Source organism: Glossina fuscipes, unplaced genomic scaffold (genome assembly GCF_014805625.2).
Source record: "Glossina fuscipes isolate IAEA_lab_2018 unplaced genomic scaffold, Yale_Gfus_2 27, whole genome shotgun sequence".
Classification (NCBI taxonomy): domain Eukaryota; kingdom Metazoa; phylum Arthropoda; class Insecta; order Diptera; family Glossinidae; genus Glossina; species Glossina fuscipes.
Genome location: NW_023998422.1, coordinates 5,274,809 through 5,299,654, shown reverse-complemented (window position 1 = coordinate 5,299,654; position 24,846 = coordinate 5,274,809). Strand labels below are relative to the sequence as shown.

General features: G+C 34.5%; 1 protein-coding gene across 1 annotated transcript; it reads left to right on the top strand.

Annotated features, from left to right (window-relative positions):
- The first annotated feature begins 19,791 nt into the window (after window positions 1-19,791).
- On the top strand, window positions 19,792-20,310 carry LOC119635815 (high mobility group B protein 4-like). Its single transcript, XM_038030822.1, has one exon. The coding sequence runs from the start codon at window positions 19,792-19,794 to the stop codon at window positions 20,308-20,310; it is 519 nt and encodes a 172-aa protein (XP_037886750.1).
- The last annotated feature ends 4,536 nt before the right edge of the window (window positions 20,311-24,846 follow it).

Genomic DNA, 24,846 nt, shown 5'->3' with positions numbered 1-24,846 from the left:
ACACACACACACACACACACACAAAGGCACAAGATAATAAAATTAATTCTCACTATTAAAAATAAAAAAGAAAAGATGAGCGAGAAAAAAACTGAAAATCAGAAACTGAAAGTAGATGTACGTACTTTCGTACGTACGTATGTACGTATATAATCATCGAGTGAAGCAAACAAGAAAGCAAACGAGTAAGTAGGCAGGCAGGCAGGCAGGCAGGCAGGCATGCAGGTTGGCTGGTTGGCGTACAATAAAAAAGTATAGAGAGGTGTAAAGTAGATTCAAGTAGCAAATGAAGGCAACAGGTTCAGACTTGTGTGTCTATAAATGCTTATACATATGTAAACTTAAAGTGTATTGAACAAACATATGTCAGAGAGTATTTAATGTATTCATGTGTATTATTGCGATGAAATGTAATTGAATAGTAAAATAAATTAATTTAATAATAACACGAACACTCAGGCATACAGAGGCATAATTAAGCACAAACAAAAAAAAATAAAAAAAGAGAAACAAATCATATCTACCACCACCATATACTCTAATGGAAAACAACAGCAAATAGAATCGCGCCACCATACGGACTGCTAGCCAACCAAACAATTAACCATTAAACCGGCCAGGCAAACCGATAAACGACCTGAGAATATATTGTTAGGCCGCTCCTGATACGAACGGCAACAGTTTTCGCACGCGAGTGTTTCATTTTTAATTGCATTTTTTTTTTTCATTTTTTTTTCTTTTTAGAATTTTTTTTTTTTTTTTAGAATTTTTCGATACTTAAAGAAACATAAAAAGAAAACCCGGTCTAGTCTTGACGAGATGGTGATTGTCGCCTATTTTATGGCCTGGCTTGTTATCTTTTGATATTGGGCTCGGGTGACACTAACATAACGAGGCGTAATAGGAGATATGTTAGTTATGTGTATGCTTTTACGCACAAAACTTCAAACAAACATTAACAACCTTACCTATCTCGCAGTCGCAGGCTTTCACACATAAGTTGTCATTATGTCATGTTGCTCAGTTTATGCAATTTACAAAATGACAATTGTACGCGTGCCATCTTCACAACGCATCACATCATCGTTTTCATTATTATCATCATCGTCTCAAACATTCGTATGCGTTCATCTAGAAAAGTAACAAATAAATGAAGAGAGAGCCAACACACAACAGGGCAAAGACAGAGACACACTTACAGACAACTTATTACTACTGTTACTACTTAACATTATCATAAATGTTGAGCTTCTCTGCTTGCGCGATCACTATTATATAAACATAGTTTCATTCTAGATTGCCTTTCTCGTTTTATTAACGTAATATCTTCGGCTATTGCTTGTTTATTACAACAATAATAATAATCACAACAACAACAACAACAACAACAACGTTAATGGCAACAATAACAAGAGCAACAGCATAAGCAGTCACATGATGCATCATTAAATCATGATCGTTGAAAGATCATTGCTGCAGCAGATTGTTGTCGAGATTCTTATTATTGTTAGTGTTGTTGTTGTTGTTGTATGTTATTTTTGTTGTTGTCTGTTGATTGTTGATTGTCAACTGAATGTTAAAGGAATTAGTTTTGGCATTTGTGTTGACTAATAGCTTTAAAATTTTCTTAGTCTGTATGCTTGCGTTGGGTTCACTTTAAACGGATATCAAAAGTGTATCTCTGTTGCATTTGTTGCCTTTCCTTTTCTCTTTTTCTCAGTTCTTTTTTTTTATTTTTTATTTTTTATTTTTTTGTTTGTTTTTTAATTCTATTTTAATTACCTTCAACCATTTATGGTTTGGTGAGGGCTTTCATAAATTATGGTGATATTTCCAACGCATGTGACATTTATGGATTTAAATTTAGAATAATGGATAACAATTTTGCTTATTTTGGTCATATAGAAAAACGCATTTGGTTTAAATGAATGCATTTTTAATGTTAATAAGAATTTCCTTAATTAAATTACGACAAAGTAATACTGAATACTCGATGATGAAGGAAAGATGCACAACTTGCATCTTGCAGATGATATTAAGTAAAAAAACTTTTTATTAAAAGCATAAAAATGATTCAAAAGTCACTTGACTGATACAACTGAAGTTTAAAGTTATTAGCTTAAGTTTCAACTTAAATATGTTAAGCTATCCGACTTAACAAAAATTCCATAAGAATAATAAAATGCAATTTTCTTATTTTACTATTGCGGCATACGTACATAAGTATTTCTATTGTTTTCATTTTAGTTGAAAAAGTTTTTAGATTTCACGGCAAATTTACAAAATCATACAAATGATAAAATATATGATCGAGACATCATGTTCAAGTACCTAAATAGCTATGCAATGCATTTGTTGCATTTACGCAACACCGTGAAAAGTTCCATGATTCACTTCAAAGTAACGGCAAAGTCATCAAATAAAATGTCTGTGTGTTCGGAGAAAGCATGATTTGAAAATATTTACAAGATGAACGATGAGATGATGATCAAATAATCGCTCGGTGTTAGTCCTTAGGGAGAATTAAGAAAAAGTCTAAGCGTTCAGTAGAGTTGTAAGCTACCGAATGATGTAAACTATGCCCAGGTGTTAGGTGCTTTCGTAAACATATTAACATCTCTAGAAAAAATAAGAACTGCTTGACTAACAAGACACAGTGTTAAGCATAAGTTAGTTCTATGCCGATTGAACTCATGGATCTGTCACCTAGTTTTACGGCACCGAGCTTCTGATTTAAAAGATCCAACACAAGGAAGACAATACCCTTAGATGTTATATATTGAATTTTAACGATATTCATGTCTACTCTTCTCTTCTGGGACATGCGCACTTTTGCTATCTCGATCCAAACTTAATGTTGTATCCATATTCCTACGATTTATTTCTCACTTATTCGGTTATTGTGAACGTGTTAATAAATCGATTGGCATTATTTTTGGACTGCACATAATATCAGTCTACCCATCCAGCAAGTTTGGGATTGCCGGTACGAAATATTCCTCCCTATATGACCAATCGGTTATAGGATACCTATACGCTATAGGGAGCGATAGGTAGTGGCTACACCCTATGATGTGTGTGCTCGATCGATAAGTGATACGCCTTTATCGAACTATTACTAAGTAACAATCCTATTTAACTTATGTTCTAATGCATTGAGGCTTCAATCCAGTTATGCTGATCTGATAGTCGAGTACGCCGGCAATATTCGACTTAACTTCTTGGCTATACACTTCTTCCCCACTCTTGTTGCGCCTACAAATGCCGAAAATGTCCCCTTCGTGGCTCGTTGAAAAAAAGTATAAAGAAATATTCCTTTGATTATATTAACCAAATGCAGTTTAACTTGACCTCTCCAATGCATGCATTCAACTGCATCATTTACATATGTATGCGCCTTCAGTTTCAGTTTACTCTCTTACCACCTTACTGGTACTATGTTTGCATTAATGACCGTGTGGACCATGTGGTAAATAAACAAACATAAGTATGTATAAACATTGAGCTTGCGCTATAAAGTCTCCACTGTTCGACTTTATAAATGAACCGGTAAGCTATTCTTTATGCTACAAGTTAGTTATTCATGTCCGGCTAGATTATCGGGAAAAGTGATTATTAAGCATTCAGAAAACGGCAAAACAACTTGGTTATCTTCATCCTAAAGAGAATTAGGTATGCAAGTGTAAGTGCGGTAATCTAAACCTTGTAAAAATTGGTCTGTAACACTCGCCTGAGGTGAATACAAAGATTATTATTTTTGCCATTTCCTGATTGTATGTATACTTGTCGCTCGGTAGTTGGGATTAAGGGAAAACTGGGTACTTCCTAGCAACGATTGTCATAAAAACTTTGAAGATTACTTTAAACTTCCAGCATGTCCTCTCACTTCTGCTGACTGGTCTAGCTTTCACGCCGGCTCTTTTTTTTATTTTGAAATTATTCAAAAATTGCTAGATATCTAGTGGCTTCTTGTAAGATTTGTGTGTGCGTGATGTAATTTTCGTCTTAGTAAATAAAGGTTACTGTGCATTAGTTCATTGAAAGATCTTTAAGCCTTCAAGGCAGGAAAAGTAATACATCCGTAGCCGTCCCTTGGGCCCCCCCGACTACTGAGCACTATCTCTACTAAATCGTTGAATACTTTTTAGACGAATTTAAATTGACTTTCAGATAAAAAACCATTTCACTTTTCATTTTGAGATAAATTTTTCTTTTCTTTTTTTTTTTACATAAATTTGAATGTCTCAAGCATAACTCAAATATTAAGATAGTGCATAAGAAAAGTAGAGAAAAGAAATGCGAAAAGAACTTGTATAAGAGTAAAAAAAAAAAAAAAAAAAAAATGTCTAAAAAATAAAGCTGCCAAGCTTAAGATTGAGCTCTACTACCTCCCAATATAAGAAAACTCGAAATAGAATATAAGGTAAGACCAATATTATCATGATCACATGGTAAAGCCATACGCATAAATTTAAGTAGTATATAACAGATACTGACTATACATATAGTTATCGTGAGCATACAAGCAACGTAAGAATGTTTATAATGGTGGGCAGTTGCTATTGGGTTGACCGCCCGTATGGTGGTTGCCTTGTTGGTTGGTTGGCTAACCGGCCGGCTGACTGGCTGGCTGGCTAACTGGCTGCCTGGCCGGCTGGCTGATTACTTGAGCAGGCGGCCAAACAGATAAAGACTCTGCTTGTAATGTACCCAAGAGCCATGACAGCAACAGGCACAACAAAGATCAGCTTATGTGAAGCGTAAGGTTTCGCTTGTCTTGCTTACTTTTTGCGCTTTTTTAGCTTTGTATTTGTTTATTTGTACATACATACGTATATATATATATATATATATGTTTTTTTTCTATTTACTTATTCAGATCACTAGCTTGAAAAGCTAATGAAGAGTGAGATAAATGTATAAAAGAGCTTAATAAGCTCAAGTAAGACAACTGCTACACAAACACAACAGACAAAATGCAGTAAGCAACTTATGCACAAACACATATGTAAAGTGATCGTGGTAAAGTATAATGCTCGTAGACAGTGGTACAGACACACACACACACACATATATATATATATTTTTGCAAATTCATGCGTCTGTGCATAAGTGGTGATCATGCCAAAAGCATTTACAAAAGAGATTAAAATTTATAAACACTAGAAGTCACACAAGTAAGTAAAGTAAAATTAATACACATTAACTCCAAGGCATGTGATTTTATATATATATATATATAAATGTGTAAATATGTATATATATTGTGTATTCATAAAAGTAAATAAACATTTCTCAATGAGCTGCGTTTGAGGAAATGCTTATAAAATCACGCTTGGCGTTTGTCTCTTCGTTTATTTGTTGGTTGGTTCGTTGGTTAGTTGTTTTTGTGTATTCTGTTAAAGCAAAGTTGTGCTGAGCTGCTTAACTAAATCCGGCTTAAAATTTGACAGCAAATTAATGTTGACGCACAGATTTCTCTCTCGCCCTCTCTCTATTTTTTTATTTTTTTCTCTTTCCGTATGGCAAACCGTTACAATACCAGAGCGCTCACACACAAATGCACCCGGTAAGAGATGCATGTTAATGCCTTAAAGACATTTAACAAAAGTCACACATTACGATTAATGGTTTTAAAGAAGAAGAAGAAGAAAATGCAGCAAAAAAAAAGAAAAAAAAAAAAAATGTAATGATATTTTAAAAAATTTGTATTTTCTTCACGTTACAGAGGCGAAGAGCAAAAAAAAAAAACGCTAAACGCTGCAAATAAAAAACTTCCTGTTTCTGGCATAAGAAAAAAAAAATTTTACATTTCCATTAGGTTAACAGGTAAACAGCAAGCTGGATTAGGGATTATTCCCAAGTTAATGGTAGCACCAATTTTAAATCGTTCTCTAACCACGTGTACAGAAAAAAAAAGCCGGTTAACGTATTGGATGACTTTTGCCGTACTTGCCTTATGTAACTACGAGACGAAGTATATAAAACAATGATAGTGATATTGGAACATTCGAAAATGGACGAAAATAGGTAGGTAACGATAATGGTTCTCCAGAATCCTAATATGAAGGAAATTTCTTAAGGATGTCTTCAAGAACTTAAACCTGAGTCATTTTCCATCCTTAATAAGCAGCCGCGTGGGGAGATTTTTTGGTAAAGTAAAGAGAGATCTAAGCAAAATTAGACCAAAAAGTAAGAGTCATTATGGCATTGTACGAATTCTGTAGAGAGTACTAACGCAACATAGCATAGCTAAGACGTTGTTATGCGCACCCGTCTCTACAATATTCACGCTTTAAACCCTCCCTTTAAACATATCGAACAAAAAGTATTTTGAATGCACGAAAATCGAAATGTTTGGTATTAAAAATATGTTTGCATTAATGGAATACATCCATACATCTGTATAGATTATCCGCTAGATACATTAAAATTTCCGCTGCAACGTTGAGTCGACGATCACTTATAATTAATTGTAGGGAAAATAGGCGCATCCTTCAGAGATACTACCGCCTACATCGTAAAGCCTTTTAGTGAAAGTAGTCTAGAAGCTGTTCCGATCCGAACCATTTTCAGTTGCATGTGTCCTTGGGCATGTTGGTGTGCCAAAGTTTGTCAAAATGCCTCCGCCTAGGTGGAACACAAGAAAATGAGACGGACGGACGATTTAGAAAGTGACCCTTGATTGACCGGTATAATAAAAGGTGAGTCCATATCAAATCCTTTTAGGTGTTACTTGTAATCGCATAAACTTAATATACCCCTGTACTACAAGTGGAGTAATGTATGAATATATATAAGTCTTCCTTGTACAAGCACTGATACAGGAAATGGGCCGACTCGATCTAATGGCATGCCTAGAGTACCACATAAACTAAGAAAATCTTTGTGTTTGCTCATTACTAACAACCTACAGCAGATAGCACCTTTCCCGTACATGGCTTGAACGCTCTTAAAGTACCTTGGGCAAGGCTATTAATATTACGGTGTATTAAAATTTCATTTGTTTGTCGAAAGATACATTTACTATCATTTAAAACTTGTAATATTATCCAAAAACTATCCTCTTCACCCCCAAAATGAGTGAGAGAAAAAAAAAAGTCGAAAAGAAGGCTGCGTCTACAACCTGGGGGATATATAATCGATCGGTAAATGTGATGCCTCTACTGATCGTGCGATCATTTTAGCTGACACTGCACAACAATTAAAGTATGCTTTACTCGACTCACAGTTGACGACTTGAAAGTCGCGCGTCTACCTGTCAAGCTCTGCAGCAGCAAGCATGGATCGAGGCAGCGCGTTCTATCTGAACTAAGTAAACTTTTTAAAAGCTTTGCTCCTTTATTTGATCGCATGTTATCCGCATCTGCATTGGTCCAGCCTTCTCTGCTCAAGGAAAGGTTGCACGTGGTGCTATGTCTTTAATCTAAAAGTGAAATATCTAGTGAAGTTTTTGAATAAAAATGCAAAGGTAGATTTGATATTTACCCATACATATATATATTTGCTTGGAATTTATCTAAAAAAAATTATCCGATTTTTCGTTTCGCCTATGAAAACTATTTTAAAAACGCATAAAATTTTACGATGACAAAACATGTTGAAATCTTGTCTTCTAGCACATAAGAACATCATATTTGTTGTTGTTGTTATTGTTGTTATTGTTGTTATCTTTTTTGCATCCATTGCATAAAAGTAGAGAGACAAAGTAATTAATGCATATTTGGGTAGATGCATACGCAGCATAGGCATCTATGTGTAATGCTGTCATCGGCAGCATAAACAAGTTCTTTTCACAATTACCCATAGCACATAGGAATAGATTCAAATGAAGAGAGAGAATACAACGTACACATGAGTTTGCCTTCTTTTCCTTTTTTTTTTTTTGCCTCACACAGCACACTCACACACAGCAACGGCAACAAACCGTTAACGACAAAAGGAAGTTACGCCAAGATAAAAAATAAATATGCAAAGAAGTAAATGGGAAATTAAATTAAAGGAATCATTTATCCAAATTGGAGAAAAGCGATTCCTTGTTTCATTTCATTAGACTGGAGAGTGAAAGGAAATTTTAAAAAAAAATTTATTTTTTCATAGCCTTGACGGCATTGGCGCATTTTCACATTAAACAGGTGAACAAATTTCAATACCCGTTGCCAATGTGTGTGGTTCCCATACGTTCGTACCTGTACATGTACATGCATAAGCATGTACTTATAGATATGTGGGTACATATGCTCGCTTTTTGTTTTTTTTTTTTTTCTGCTTTCTGTAAAACATTATTAATTACAATTGCATTATTTACCCTACGGATATTCATGCAATAAGTAGACGTATCTATGCAAGTGTTGGTTTTAATCTTCCCTTGCGTACACTTTTTAACTATTTTGTCTATTACTTCCTTTATACGCGTTACGGATCTTCGAGTCAGTCTTTCCCTTTCTTTCCCTTTCGCCTTTTGATATTTATTTTTTTTTTCCTCTTTTTTTCATCGCTTTCGGCTAAGATGCCCGGTGTGTATTTTTTTTTTTTTTTGCTTTTTTTGTTTTTTGTTTTTCTTTTCTATTTAACAATGCCTGATGGTGTTTCTTTCTTTTCAATGTGCATGACCCTTCTTCCGGTTACTTATTATTGTCATTAAATATCATATGCTAGTTTTTTTTTTTTTTTTTGTCTTTTTCCCTCGCTACACACTATACAAATGTTTATTTGTGGCAAACATCCTCCCTTTTTTTTCGATTTTTGTCGCTGTTGTCGTTTTTGTTAAGATCAGAAACATTATGTCACATAGTGCGTCTCGTTTCTTATGTCTAAGAGATCAAAGTGTTAATGATCAGATAATGTTTTGTTTTTCCTCTTTTTTTCGTAATGAACATAAATCAAGAGATTAACAAGGCATTGTAATCCTAATTCCCTATCAAAGAATCATGTTACCTTAACCGATAAAGGAATAAATCGTAAACGATTGGGAAAACTGTTTTTGCGAAAGCTGAGAAGAAAATATTGTTAAAAATTTCCTAAGAATTGTTTACCTTCATCAAGAAAATGGACGCGAGAAATTGAACTCAGACTGCCTGTCGGTATCGTTTTACAAAATTATAATTAGCTTAAGAGGTTCTGCAATTGAAATCCGATTGCGAGAATTACGTAAATGTACAGGATTAGTTTTGAGGAAATTTATCGTACAGTCAGCCGAGGTGCGAAGTGATGACAGCTTTAGCTATTGATTTTAGTTTTCCAAAGAAATATTCTTCGTTTAACATTACGCTCAACAAAATCGTACAATTATAAACTGTGCACCTATATCCCGGTTCCGGAAATGTCTTACATACTTGAGAAAATCTCTAATGGACCCTACAAACAGAAGGACTTCGGACAGGACACAGCTTTTGGTACACGAATCGATTCAGAAACGGTTTTTGAGAAAAAAAGACAGACGGACGATCGGACGGCTTAGATCGGTCTTGTCGATCGATCTAAGTCTGTCCGTCTTTCGTCCTTTTGTTCAACGTACAGGGTGCAATTTTCGATATAATTTGACGAAATTTGGTACACCGATGTGTTTTGCCTTAAGGACAGACGCTGTTGAAAGTAGTTCGGATCGGAGCACTTCTTCAATATCTTCCGATATAAAGCATTACTTTGAATATCAATAGCCGTTTTAATTGAAGTGGTGTAGGGTTCTTAATGATGGGTCGTGGCCACTGTAATGGTTTTACTTGTTTTCATTTCCTCTTCCCATACTTATGAATCTTAACTGAAAATTTTCTGATCTAAGTAAGAGAAAAAAAAAACATTTTTCCCAAAGTCCATTTTACTTAACAACGAAGGACAGTTTTCGTTTAAGTACAGGTTGGCCCGTGTAATTGCATAACTTTTATGAAAGCCCTCATATTGGCGAATACTCAAACGTCAACGTGGACTAAATGTAAGAAACTTAATTAACTTGTCAAAGACGGTTTATATACCAAGTGCCCCTTTTGGCTTAATAGGCCATCAACTAGGCTTTGTTGTCTTAAAAAAAACAAGTAGACCCACGTAGTCTATATTCAGAAATTTTACTTTTTGTGTCAAATTATTATTGTGATTATTGCGATTTTCATGAATTCGACTTGTAGGTTGCACACAAGAATACAGACGGACAAACAATGGACGGACAGACTGACAGACAAGCTCCGTATAATAAATCAATCTCAAGTCCTTATGCCTGTTACAACTGTCCACACAAACTTAATATTCCCCTTTATTACAAGTGATGTAGTGTATAAATAGGCATTCTATAGATCATAAATTATGTCGGCATTTTAACACAATGGTGCTCGGAGTCAGCATAATTTTATTTCTATGCATTTTACACTTCATCTTGCGGTAGCTGAAACCTAAACCTGATAAGCATTTTTCCCTTTCTTTTATTTGCTCTTATTCATAGGCAGTGGATATCAAAGATTCGTCTCAAGCCACTTACAAGAATTCTCATGTTTTATTGTTATTTCGCGACAATAATAACTGAATCTGCAAATATCTTGATAAAAAAACAAATACAAAATAAAATTAAAAAAAAAGAAAATTATATTATAATTAATTTTAATAACAGCTTGACGTGTTAAAACTAATGTCCACTTTATACAAATTTTTATTGTTAATTTAGTTATTATTTTCATAATACGCGCTACACACACACACACACACACACAAACATACATATGTATATAATAAATAATAAACGCCCCGTATTGCATTTATTAGCCCGCAATTAATTTAATCATGTTTATCTGCTCCACACATTAACAAAAGCGTTATTTTCCCAATAACATTACAAAAGCAAAAAAAACAAAAAAAAAACAAAAAATACAAATAAATAAAAGCGTTCATGTGGATTAATAAAAGATAAAAGCATAAAAAAAGCAAAAACGAAATAAGCGAAAAAATTTCATTCGTCAAATGTGCACATGAAATATTTAAAAGCCATGCAAGCTTTCGCAGCTGAACTCTGAAAATTTGCAAAACCATTTAAATGCAATTTTTTAATTTCGAACAAATTATTTGGCTAAACGGAATAAGGCGCGGATAAAGAAAAATAAAAGAATTTTTTTTTTTTTATAAAAACACTATAGGGCTCACAGTACATCATTAAGTACCTTACACTACTTCGCTTAACACGTACAATGACCTTTCAAAATAAGGCCTTGTATTGGAAGTGGTGGAAAAAGTATTCCAATCCAAATCACTTTTAAGACCGTTGGCCCTTAGATCAAAATAAGACAGAGTACTTTATTCCATTTAAATATTTCAAAAGTTGTGGTAGGGAAGGTGAGCACAAGAAAACAAGTAAGTCGGCAAGGTCGATCTTTAGATACCCTACCACTTCGCCTAGTACAATTATTCACCCCTTTTGATAATACACATTATTTGCATGCGAAGGCGTACTTTCCATGAAAGTACCGCATATTTGAATATGTCCTAAACAACACATGACACGATCCACATTTTGCAAACTTCATTTACTTTGTAAAAATTTTTATTATTTTTCAGTTCTAGAAATCAAACTTTCTATCCGCATAAGGACTTGCTTTTCATGATAACCACTGTACATGTTAAGCTGAAAAAATTACACCAACTTGATCCATATACCCTATCCTTAATTTGTTTGATAAAATGCTGCTATAGTCCAATCTGGGAGCCATATTAAAATATTCAAAATTAAACCGTTTTCTGAAGGGTTTACTTTTGTATGGAGTGGGATCCAAGAAATAGATCGATGTGGCTCAAATTTATTCCAATTAATTTTTATATCAAATTACCCGCGTGGATACTGAGAATCCTTTTATGTGGTGCTATCCAAAACGTAGACCTACGTGGTCTATTTACTATTATCAACCAATTTTCGTCATCAAATATTGAAAATTGAACATTTCTGCCGCATAAAGGTTCAGTTTTCATAGAACCGATTGTATGGAACGGGGTTCAAAAAGTTGCCTCAGCCAATTTTTAAAAATTGTAATATTTTCCGACGTAACAAGTGTTCAAAATAACCCGTTATAGGAGGAACGATCGAAGAAGTAGTTCGATCTGGAACATTCCCAACGATGTTCGTCTTTGGATCAAAGCACGTCGGCATATTAAACTTCATCAAAATATGTTACAGATTCCAGCCTATGGGTTGAATCCAGTAAAACAAGGTGGACTACCGGACAGATGGATAGACAAGCTTGGATCCATGCAGAAAGCGATTTTGAATCGATCATTTTAGTGAGAATTGGGGCCATTTCCGGGATGTTGTATACCTTCGCAAGAACTTAACATACCTTTGTACAACAAGTGGTGTTGAGTATAAAAGCGAATGTTGCTCTTGTAGAAATTCGATAAAATATTTAAATTAATCGTGATAATAGAAATATAATTATATTAGAAGACTTTACTGCTCTCACGCGAGACTTTATGAAATATTTTAAATGTGAATAAGTTAAAGTTTCTTCTATTTGTAAAGAGATCAAAAACAATAATCTGTCCTCTCAAGATATCTGTCCTCCCATTACACCCAACTTGCGACTTTTTTCTTATTTATGGGCTTGCTTTGAATTATTTGCACGTAAAGCAATGACGAAACCCTTAAAACAATGTTTGGGAATCTCATATTAAAAGCGAAATTTTATTTCCGTTTTTGAAATTTTCGGGTTAAGTTTGTGAGAAGACTTAAGCCACTTTAAACGTCTCCTGTATGCATGTATGCTAAGAGGGTATTAGATAAACCATTCAACTTCCTCTTTTTACTTTCAGGATATAAGGACAAGTCTTTAAGGGCTTACCTCAGGTAGCTATTTTAAAATTTGATGATGTTATTGGCGAAATACTTTGCCTTTCCTGCTCAATTCGATGAGAACTTCGGGCAAGAAGTAATGAAAAATACACAGTCAATTAATCCGCGATGAAAGCATGGTAAGTTCTTGCTCGACTTGACTCCCTCAAACTAGTGACTTTTTTATAGACCTTGCTTTTAAAAACATTTTATTACTTATTGTCTCTTTTAACGTTAAAGATATGACAACCGTGGATCTCTCTAGGGAGTCGTGTACTTCATTTTCTTGACCTGCCTTAATATTTTGCAAAGCGGAATGCTTAACGATTAAGTAGAAGAAGAAATAAATGAAAGCACCAAAGGAACCATACGAAGTGCGTGAGTAAAAATAGAGAGCGCATTTTCTAGCAGTCCGAAGTTGGCGTCTAAGTAAAGTATACAAGTTTGCGTATCTAAGTCAGTCGTGGTGAAAAGTGTGTTTATCTTAATAATTATTAGTTATTATTAACTAATTACGTGGCCGTAAAGGCGACGAGATGAGCATCGCGACTGCCAAGTGAGTGCTCGTGGGTTGGAATCTTACGACCATAGGACCATACTTGATTGTGGCTAAAGTGAGCCTTGACTTGATGTACATATGACTCGCGCCGATGGGATATCGCTCGGTATAACAAAAGTTGGGTCCGCCTTAAGTCCTTCTGAGTGTTGCATATGCTTAATATACTCTTGCACTACTTGCGCGATGTAGGGTATAATCAAGCGTAAATTTGTTTAGTCACCAGTGTAAATAATTAATAAAAATATTAATGATAATCGCATAAGTGCTTCTTACATGTAATAATCCACGTAATAATTGACTGACAATATACAATTATTTTATAAGAAGCAAATGTTAATGTCTGCTAATAAGCCTTTCAAACCGCACTCTCCCTTCGACTTCAACCCTTTGATAAGTTCAAAAACTCACTTTAATCAAGAATTAACCTTTTAGATGGTTTTATATCCATCATCATCAGATGAGGAATATATTCATTTTGTCAGAAAGAAGATTCAGGATCACATTCTTAATCGATTTAAATTTTTCTGTCTGTCCGTATATACAATGTCTATTGTAAACATTGTCTTGGCCTCAGAAGGGGACGTATCGATTTGAGATATTGCAGAAACCCTGGAATTTCTTGGTCGCAGACTTTCATTGAAAATGGGCTAAATCGGTTGAACGACACGCCTACTAAAGTACTACGTTTGTTTTCCAAAAGAAAAATAATTCGTCATTGCTCGTAAACTCCGCCAGCTAAGTCTATTATAATTTTAATGTATATTCTATAGGTAATGCTATAATATCTGGATGTGGAAAAATTGGCCGCGCCTACTTATTGTTATTATCTATTAAAATGTCATTTTTTTCTATCGAAACCTTTACAACGCGAAACACGCTTCAAAAACCGGACATCAAATTCCTGATGCACCTGAACACATCAGTCAGTTTGCCCATCCGTCGGCCCGTCTACATAGTGTCTGTGGCAAACTTTCTCCCTTTCGCCTGAAAGTGTGCAAGAAAAGGTCAGAGCCGCTTTGAAACATAAACTGGAAATAACTTTTACTTCACGGGTTCTTTCCCCTTTACTCATAAACTACAAAAGGTACACAATATAAATTTGCAGTTATAGAAAAAGTCAGCCATACCTATGGCATATTATGGGGTATGGAAATTTAGATTTTTTCTTTCTTTGTAAGATAACGGCGATGGTTATTGAAGAGTCGGCCATAGCCCCATATTATTTTCATGTTTGTTTATAATCATGAGCAGTAACTAGTGAAGGGTAGAAGCAATATATTCTTCGAACCAGTAGTCGATAAAAAAGTACACACAATTATACTGGCGTCTATTATAAATTTTCGTTCAGAAATGAGATAATCCAAAGCACCTTTCATTCTTGGAATTAAAATTTTTACTACAAAACTTATGTCTTTAACAATACAGAATAAATTTACGAAAATAATTTTAAATTCCTTCGAACGAAAATCGCATTATCGCAAAACAATAATAATACAATTAATGTCATTATAATATAAATCTTCCGCATTATGCGCTTGTTATGGCATTAAAGGTATAAGTAATTTGTGAGAAATGGATAAATTGGTTAACTCTTTCAACATATGTATAAAAAAAGGGGGAAAAAAAAACAAAATATTATCGTATAAAATAAAAATAAACATTAAATCGCTTTATATCCACAACATTATCTTAAATATTTGGCCTCAGACCTTTAACTGACAAAAAATTCAGAAAAGAGATTATTTTATCTAAACTGAGCTGACACACATTTTTAACACGTGTCTTAAGCGACCAGATTAGATTAAATGGTTAAATATGATAAAAGAAATATTCTTTTTCTAAAAAAAGATATAAATGAATTGAGAAACAATAAAAAAACTAAGAAGAAGATAAATTTTATTACTTATTAGAAATGTGGTAAAAATCAAAGGATCCTCGATTTCGTTTTGCAGAGCATGACGCAAAGCTGCACATGCATGATTGCGGACAATGGTCAAGCCAGCGCTAAGCTATTTTAAACGAACTAATCTAAAACTTTCATTGATAGAAGCTTTGGTTTCATATACGAAACATTGTGGATTTCAGCCCGACAGCTCGCTAGAATAAACGAATGCCCTCTAGGAAGCTGCATAGCATGCAAGCAAGTACAACAAGTGCTGAGCTCAGATTACTCAAGGCAAAGTTTAACTCTCCAAAAAGTGAGCTTAATAAAAGCCCAGAAATAAAAAGAACAGATCAGGCGAATATGCCGTAGATGTTAGGGCTGCAAGACTTTATTTGGTCTTGGAATTTATTTCTCCGACTAGATTAACAATAATAATGATAAGAATAGCTGGAGAGAGGCGAATAATTGCATTCAAGCAGAACTACTGTTGAGTGAAGTTAGTCGAGGAACAATGTAAAAAGCAAATTATTTGGCAACAGGTTATCAGAGGTCGGGTTCAATGAAATTTATTCAAGCAAGGTGAATAGCAAAAACCATATGGGAATAGAGTTCAACTTGATTGGGAAATAAAATAAAAAAAGTGTTGCTTTAATTCATGAGGACATTTTGAACACAGAACTTGGCTTGGTAGATAGCCTAGCTTAGTAAACATGAGGCAGAAGTATCAAGTTCAATTGACAAGGCATAACACCTATAGCGAACTGGGCGTGCACCGCCGAGGGTGCGTTGCTCACCATAAAAATGCATCTATATCCCATGTAGAAAATTGTTGTCAAAAAATGGGTGGAATCTATAGTAAGCCAGGCTAGACATAATGTTTAAACTCTGTATATCCTGTACGCGGCAAGGCTGGCCACTCTCTTACTACATATAGCGTAAATTTGAAATTCCATTTATTATTGTAGATAAGAATCTCATTCTGTAGAATTAACAAAGTAGTCATTAAATTTTTAGTTGAATGAAGATAAATCCTAAACTAGAATATCTAAGCTCGAACATATTCTTCTTCGCGACAATAACCGCAGTTCATCCACTACAGAATTCCCTAGAATTCGTTCAAACTTCTTAACATTATCTTATTGTCATCTGTTCATTAATATAATGGTTTTTATTTAAATAAGTTATAAGGAAGCAACTGAAAACACTGCAGGCATGTGACGCGGCCCCTCTATTAATTATCTTACACCATCCTAGAGTTGGTCGAAAAAGTGATCCAATCTGGACCATTTTCAATAGGGTTTGTCCTTAGCCCAAAATATATCTATGAAGCAAAATATCTCAAAAATTATAACCTGACGGAGGGACAGACAAGTTGAGATCATTTCAGAGAGTGTTTCTAGATCGATCGATCAGCATGGTCGATCTGTAAAAGGTGAGTCTTGTTAGTCTTGCATAAAACTGCGTACACCTGATCTACGCGAAAGTGGTATAGGGTGCAACTTCTTACTTATTCCAAATAGCAATTTATTAAGGCTTAGTATAATATAATAAGTTCTCGGTTGTAGTCTGCATAACAGAGAAAAAGTACTCAGAAATTGCAAATGATTGACTCGAGTCTTTGAGCATTGCCCACAAACACGGTTTCCACATTCTGACAAACTGATAAAATTATTCGGATTCGAAATTTCACGCCGGCCAAGAATGTTTACAATTTTCTTTGCCTGTTTTATTAATGAGAAGATTTAGTGGTCGGATCCATTAATAAAACCGTTTGAATATATGGTCGACGTAGTGGAAGGAAACAATTACATTTTTTTTTAAATTTTTTCTTTTTTTTTTTAAGATATTGATTTTCTTTATTTATGTGTGTGGTTTTAAGGTTATAGTATTACCATCATTTTACCCCTTGCATGCTTAAAGTGCAACACTTTTCAATTGACATCTACGACAGTTGTGTATTTGTATAATTGCGAATGGGTGAAAAAAAGAGTCAGCAAAATCTCAACTGTGGCTGGATTAACAGTCACGATTTTGAGATTATGATTAAACAACACCTTGTTTTTGATATAAAGAAAAATGCGTTGGATAAATGCAAAACAGGTTCTCCCAACATGTACTTTGTACAATGCCTTGGACATATGCCAAATGCGAGAATATTTCACTTCAATTTAAAGAAGATTGAGAGAAACTCGGTTTCTTAGCCCTTTCCAAAATTTTCATTTTACGAAAATTATTTCTTCTTAACTGAGGTTTATTTTATGCAATATTTGGCGCTACCTGAAGCTAATGATGTAATCGAACGCATGACTGTTAAAGTAATTAGCTATAAAAAAAAAAAAAAAATAAATAAACAAGACCAAATCAATAGATTGCCAATGATAGTCTACGAAAAAGAACAAAATAAGGCTAAACGGGACTTGCAACAGACATTGAAACATTCTTACACCTCTTTTTGTAACGGGGTTTTATCTTTAATTCGTTTGCGGTGCCGGCAATGGATAAATCGCATTAATTGAAATTACATTTGTTGTCCCACACATCCCGCACTCTTCACATCTCTAAATCTAAGTGAAATATTAAAAAACACCATTGGATGGAATACATCGTTTCTGAGGAAGATTAAGCAATGTACACGAATAAAACTAAGTTTAGCAAAACAAAAAATTTTCTTTTGCACTTAGGCCGGAGACTTTACAGCCAAACTTCGTGAACCGATTATTTTGAAAGTGTAGCAAGCCTGTATTTTGTTAATGCGAGAAGTTTAAAGGCTAGCCTTGCAATAAATTTGAAAACATTGGTCAGGATTAATGGATACAACTTTTGTATCTTGTGGTATATGTCGCAGAGTTCGCAGTATCAAGTAAAACTCTTGTAGCTGTCATTATACCGAAACGGTTTTGTCTCACTTGCAAAGTTAATGAGTTATTACGCATCAGTTTTTTTTTTTTATTTTTAAGAAACAGAATTCTATCCAATTTCATTGTAAATATTTATTTGCCTGACAAAATGATTTTGGTGATCCTGAGGCAGATGCAAGGGACTGATCTTCTGGATTGCAATTTCCATAACTCGAAAATAGCGATTGTTTAGTAAAACATTAAAAACTTATGATCCATGACATTTATTCCTTTGTCACTGGTCTAAATAATTGTCACCCACGGTAGGGCCCATTTTGGGCTTATATCTTGCCCAGTGCATGCATCACTGTAAGCTATCATGACCTTTTGCGTTGTCTCATTCTATAAATGCTTCAAACACCAAGACGCTACTGTCTCTACAGATATTTATGTAACGACTGCCGACAGACGGCCAGACAAGTGCAAATCGATTTAGTATGTGGTGCTGATTCAGACAGTGATTCCAAATCGATCGGTACAATAAGACGTAACTCTGTTTGAAGTCCTTCTTGATGTTGCACACATCCGCACAAACTTAATATTTTATTGCATAATACAACAAGTGGCGTAGGCTATAAAGATCATATCAAGTTTTATGTATAATCATAATTATCTGTATTTTGTTCAAAACTGGACTTGTCTCGCTTTCAACATAAAAGGTATTCTGTAATACTCGTCATTTCCTGAACCTTCATAATTTATTTGGTTTTTTACTTTCATGCAGAAGCATTTTGTATCATATACAAACATCACTAAATACGCGACGTATACCTATTAATGTATGCCCTCTGCCAAAGCAGGATTATGATTTGAAATAAGCATGATACCTAGTCTCATCCTTTGTCTATTGTTTATCTTGAACTCACAGAAATTTGAATTAAAAACTTGACGTCTCACTCCCTTAATTCTTTTTGCTTTTTTTTTTTTAATATGACAACTTGCTCAAGGGATGTTCTCTTTATGCGTACCCTTTACGTGCGTGGTGATGGTCAGAAAGAGATGAAGAAAGAAAGAAAGAGATAGCAAGTGACCGCAGTTTAGTGGATGTGTGCCCAATCGGGCAGACGTCCTTATCGACGAAACACTCATTGCCGTTGCGGTCAAGTACGGTCAGGCTGCACTGAGGCCCTTGGCTCCCTCTCGGCTAAGCTGCAAAGAATTCCCCTAATTTTGGTATACAGATGGAATAGCACGAAAAAAATTCTATTATGACCAGCAACAACGCACATCAACCATTCGCACTTTTAGATGATGGGTTCAACTATTTTCTAATTGCACTTCGGCAGTGGTTTGTATCAACAGCTTGCTCGCCAATTGCGTCAAATCATATTTTATGACATGAAGTTACTTAAGTGGCTTAGTTCAGCTCCGCTTAACAACCCGGAAAAGAAAATAAGTCGCTTGACTTAATATAAATAAAGTCATGACTATTGCTTCCCTATGAGGTTGATCGAAATTCGGCCAAACTCGAACATACACTGTTTCTTTTTCTTATTTGAAAATATATTTTTCTGTCATTTATTTTTCAAGTTTTCAATATTTTTTCGAATTTAGTTCAATTTTCATATTTCTTACTTTCTTTTCGAAGAAAATTCTCTGTGAAAATCTAATAAATTAAAAAAAAAGTTTCGCAATATATATTTTGTACGTAATGATGTTCGAAAAGTGTGGAAATAGCAATTTATGTGGGTGTCTGTCTATATCATCTGAAAAGATACGAGACGGATCAAAAAAACTGAAAGTACAGCTAGAGGGACCAAAACAAGAGAAAAAAGCAGAATCCGGAATGCAAGAACAGCAGGAAAAGCAAGAAAAACAGAAAGAGCAAGAGAGGCGGGAAAAACCGGTACCATCAACCTTTACACCTGAGGACGGTGTCAGTTATCAGGAGTCAACAGCCCCGACTGCCTTCTTTGTTTTCCTATACGAATATCGGCGCAAAATTAGAGACATTTCTTTTACCGCTATTTTCAGGCAAACTACAATAAGTCGCTGCGCTGGTAAAAAATGGCGACAAATGTCAAATGAGGAGAAACAGCCCTACATACATTGGGCTAAGAAAAACCGGGAAAAGTTACGGCATGTCCTAAAAACGAAAAATGATATTCTAAAACGCCCTAACCTATCGACAGCCTGTGCAAAACGGCACTATTCGAAAGGAAGTCCATAGAAAAATGGCAGATCCGTCAAACTAAACGAAATTTATGTCGGATGTTTCGAGCTAAATCTTGAATTGTTGTCCCTAATACAAATATGTGCAAAACGTAAAAATATTGTAGAAATGTTGTATTATTGTATCCTTTTGATCGAGTGATTAAACATTACTTTCTTTATATCTACAAAACTTTTAAGGATTTGTTTAGTAAATTTGATTCGATTCTTGTCTACTCCACTTACAGAGAATTCGAGAGAAAAATAATAATAAAAAGGAATTTCAATTTAATTCACGGTCACGAAACAGCCGTATCCCTCGATAGTCTTTATACAAAAATTACACATTAAGTAACGTATTTATGCTCATTGATTGTAAGACAAAAAGATGAACAGAAAGCTCTTTAAAGTATGTGATGCACTTTTGATTAGCGTAAACGACGCGCTTCCCGGAATTCCGACATCGAAATCTTCTTTAGAAATACAGCGTCAAATACTTGCTCCTAGGTATTGTAAAATCAAGGACTCATAGGTCATCCCAAAATTCTTTGGTTTTACATAACGGCTACAAGTCTTAAGTTATCTCTTCCACAATCTGCTCATCAATCGATCGAATATTGCCCCAGATTATCAGGAAATTTTTTATACACTACCTAATAGTCTTCTTCTTCTCTCCCTTTTCTTATCTTTTTTTAATTTTGTATTAAAATACCATCAGTTGTATCTTGTTTTCGTGCAAAAGCGTGCTTTTCTTCGGAGCCATTAAATAATTGCGGATACGAAATATCCGTCATAAAGTTTCCAAACTATTACAGTTCGGCGTCAGGATTTTCATTATAATTTATTAAATATCAGACTTTTTTTACCACACAACTCTTGCCGACGTTTAGTAGGAATACTTATGTGGAAGAAAGTTCAAAATATAATCCCAACTGATCAAAATTTTCCGCAATTCCGCTGTTTGTGGGATGATCATGTCTGCATTTAAATATCACAAGTAATCATTCTCGGTACCAATAGTAGGCATATGGATCGGCGCGCCAAGTTTGGCAAAGGGCTGTAGTAGAGTCGCCGAACAAACTTGAAGGTGAACGTAAACTCACTACTTTTTTTTTGTGTTACATAGTCCATGAAACTTTCAATAAGGTGCTGTCAATATCTACGTGCGTGTGTATAACGTTTGAGCCAGTTAACTGTGTATACGTTCAGATCGGTCCATCCGTCCTTGTCGGATTTTCATTACGCATCTGTCTTTGCCAAAATAACGTATGTTAGAAAATATTTCTACCAACAAGTCACATATGACAAACATTACGTCAGCATCCCTTCACCTTCGATATTAATTGCGAACGAATTGCTTTCGCATTCTTCGCCGATGTAAACAAATTTAATGCTTGAATTGTCGATGAATTTGAATGAACTTTCGCGTGGATTTAGATGACATAATTGTCACTCAGAAGAAAATATTTTAAAATGAAGAAAAAGAAAAGAAAAACCATAGGTTTTTTTGTTTTGAAAACACAAAGTTTTTGGCGTAGAAAAGTAAATTAAGCATAAATAATGCCATTACTGAAAACATCAATTTTTTTGAACATTTTACGTTACATAATGCAAGTGTGACGGATTTAAAAAGAAAAGGAAAAAAAAAAACAAAAGGTTTCTTTGCTTTTGTTGTTCCGATGTTCATTTACACGTGCACAAACTATCGGAGGCAATAGAATGGTATCATGGAATGAATAATCAATACCGGTAGTCAAATATGGATTTAATGGTTGCCACATAATACCTTAAATATGACTCTAATTATTAGTTTTTCTTGCCCAGGCATGTACGCGTTAGAGTAACTTTTTGATCTAACAATGGAAGCGATACAAATTATGGTATTTCGTGTAGAACGCATGATAGCAGTGGGATCAATAATTTCATATTAAAACTTCCTGTCTTAACAACTTAATCATTGAATTATGGATTGGGTGATTCGGAAAGAAATATCGTTTGTTTGGCTTTAACAAAAGTCCATTTCTTTATGGGGTATAGAACAATAGCATTCACGAGTTGTCAATTGATGTCTTCATTTCGTCTTTCTCAGTTCCTTCCAGAACTTGGTGCAAGAGCGCCGAGAGGAAATCTTGCAAATCAGTTTTGGCACTGGAGGCTGTGTCCCCCACATCTGCTTGAACATTACTTCTTCGCCTTTTCATTCGTAATGATGTTTTTGGTTTTCCATGGTCTTGGTAACGCACCCAAGGGAATCTTTTCCTCAGAATCGAACAAAATTTTTCCCACACAAGCACTACGATGTCAACTATCGAATGGGAACGTGTGCCGCTTTGTATGTGAACCTAGCCATAGAAAAATGCAATTAAAGCGAGTGTTTGGAATAAACGAAATGACTTTCCAAACAACCTAATACATATCAACATTGAAATACTAAATTAATAATGCCCGAAAAAATCATAAAATATGTTACGTGGGAAACCTTCCCATTTTCCGACATTTTTAAGTTGCAGGAATTTTATGTCGAAACTCATATATCGTGTTCAAATCAGAGCCAATAGCCGTAGTAGAACGCATTAAGGATAGGAATCATTATAAAAGTAATGTTCAAACAACTTTACCCGTAGTATTTTGAATGCTAAAAGATGCAGTTTGATTACTTAAGATCATTTGAATTGATCTCTATAGCCTAAATAGGAGGATTGGACCTTCAAAGATGGCTGGATTGTGCTGAAAAATACAGATTACTAAGGAGTTGATGAAAATATCGCACAACGACTTCAACAACGTAGTAAACAACAAAGTGGAGCAGAAAAGGAAACTGAGCTATCGGCCTAATTACCTCATGACGTCAGCTATATAGGTAGGGGGATAGGTGGGCTAAATATAAAGACTTAATTAATTGTGTTTTGCCATTAGCCAGATTCCTTTTAACTGCTATTGGCCGAAAGTACAGGAGGAAGGTTTCAAAAAATATATTGAATCCAATCGGAATGAACAGATCAACAGATGTAGTACTAGAGACTCCTTAAACAATAGAGAGGAGTAGCGTTTAAAAGTTAATACAGAAGAAAAGCAGGCAGGAATACTTTATGGATAGCATTACTCATAATAGCTTTGGAACCGGAACTCTTGAGGAATTTATTTGTGCCTCAGAAAGGCAAAAGGAAAGGGAAAGAAATAGAACGAAAGAAAGAAAGAAAGACTATTCCGGAAAAGCAATCGAAAAAGTTTCTATTCTCCCAAGTTTTAATCTACTTTAGGTCAACCCTAAAATCGTCCACAATAAGTTTGTGGCCATTTTAAGGAAATTGCTTTTCATATCCCAATAATCAAGAAAAGACTTCTAAGTGCTTATATCACTAATAGAGAGGAAAGGTTGAAAGTTCTCCTGTGTGTGTGACTGATTTCTAAGTTTTCTAAAGCCTTTATCTTTCTTATATACGCCTAGGTTTGTATACATATAGGGACAACTTTAGATCCAACCACGGCATGAAGCTCGATTTTTGTAGAACGAATACATATTTTAAAGAATAGTAATCGCAGTTGATTTTTGTATTTTTTTTTTTTTTATTTTTTTTTAAAAGTACTCATGAAATCGTATGTACGTGAACTGAAAGTCGACTTAAATCAAATATAACGTAACTATTGTTGTAGTTGAAAATCTCAATGCCTTCCTTCTTAACACCTTTTGTTTCATTTGTTCTTCGAGGCAACGTGTGACTTGTGTGACTTTGGACACAGTATTGCTGTTTAGCAGTCATTCTTTCATAACGTAAGATATTTCATTCTTCGTATCTGATTTGAACTGAATCGTTTTTTGATCTTTTTGCTTTAACCGTCACATTTATTTGGGATTATTATTATTATTAGTATTTTCTTTAAGCACACATGACTTTCTTAACATGCTTGCAGGCATGTGTGGCATAGAATGGACTTTGTATTATTACTTTTTCGTCTTTTTTTTTTTTTTTTTTTTTTTTTTAAAATTTTTTTTAAAGCCTTAGTGGTAAAAGGGGGGAAAAAAGATAAAGAGAGAGAGAGAGAGATAAAAAAATAAAAAAAAAAAAAAAAACAGAAAAATATTAATTATTCAAATCCGATTGGATTATAATAATTTATAATGCTTAGTTGACGTATTTATACATGACTTTACTTCACATTCATATACAAATATTATACTGTGTATATATGAGTATATTTCTTTTTTATTTATATATATATTTGTATAGCGAGTGTACGTAAAAATATGCGCACAAGGCTTAGTTGGTTAATGATGGGAAGAGACAAAAGACAACAAATCGTTCATTGACGTTGAAAAGTCTAATGTTTTAGGATTAAGTTAAAATATTTGTAAAGTCATATCCGTAAGTGTGTTTATTTATCGTATGAATCTCTTAAGGAACATATTGGTGTGCGTTAATCTTTCTTTAATTACTCTATACACATGCATGCATGCATGCATGCATGCATGCATCTAGATATACAGACGTGCATTCATACCCTCGCCGATATCTACCTACGATTATCATTATTATTATGATTATCTTTTAATTTA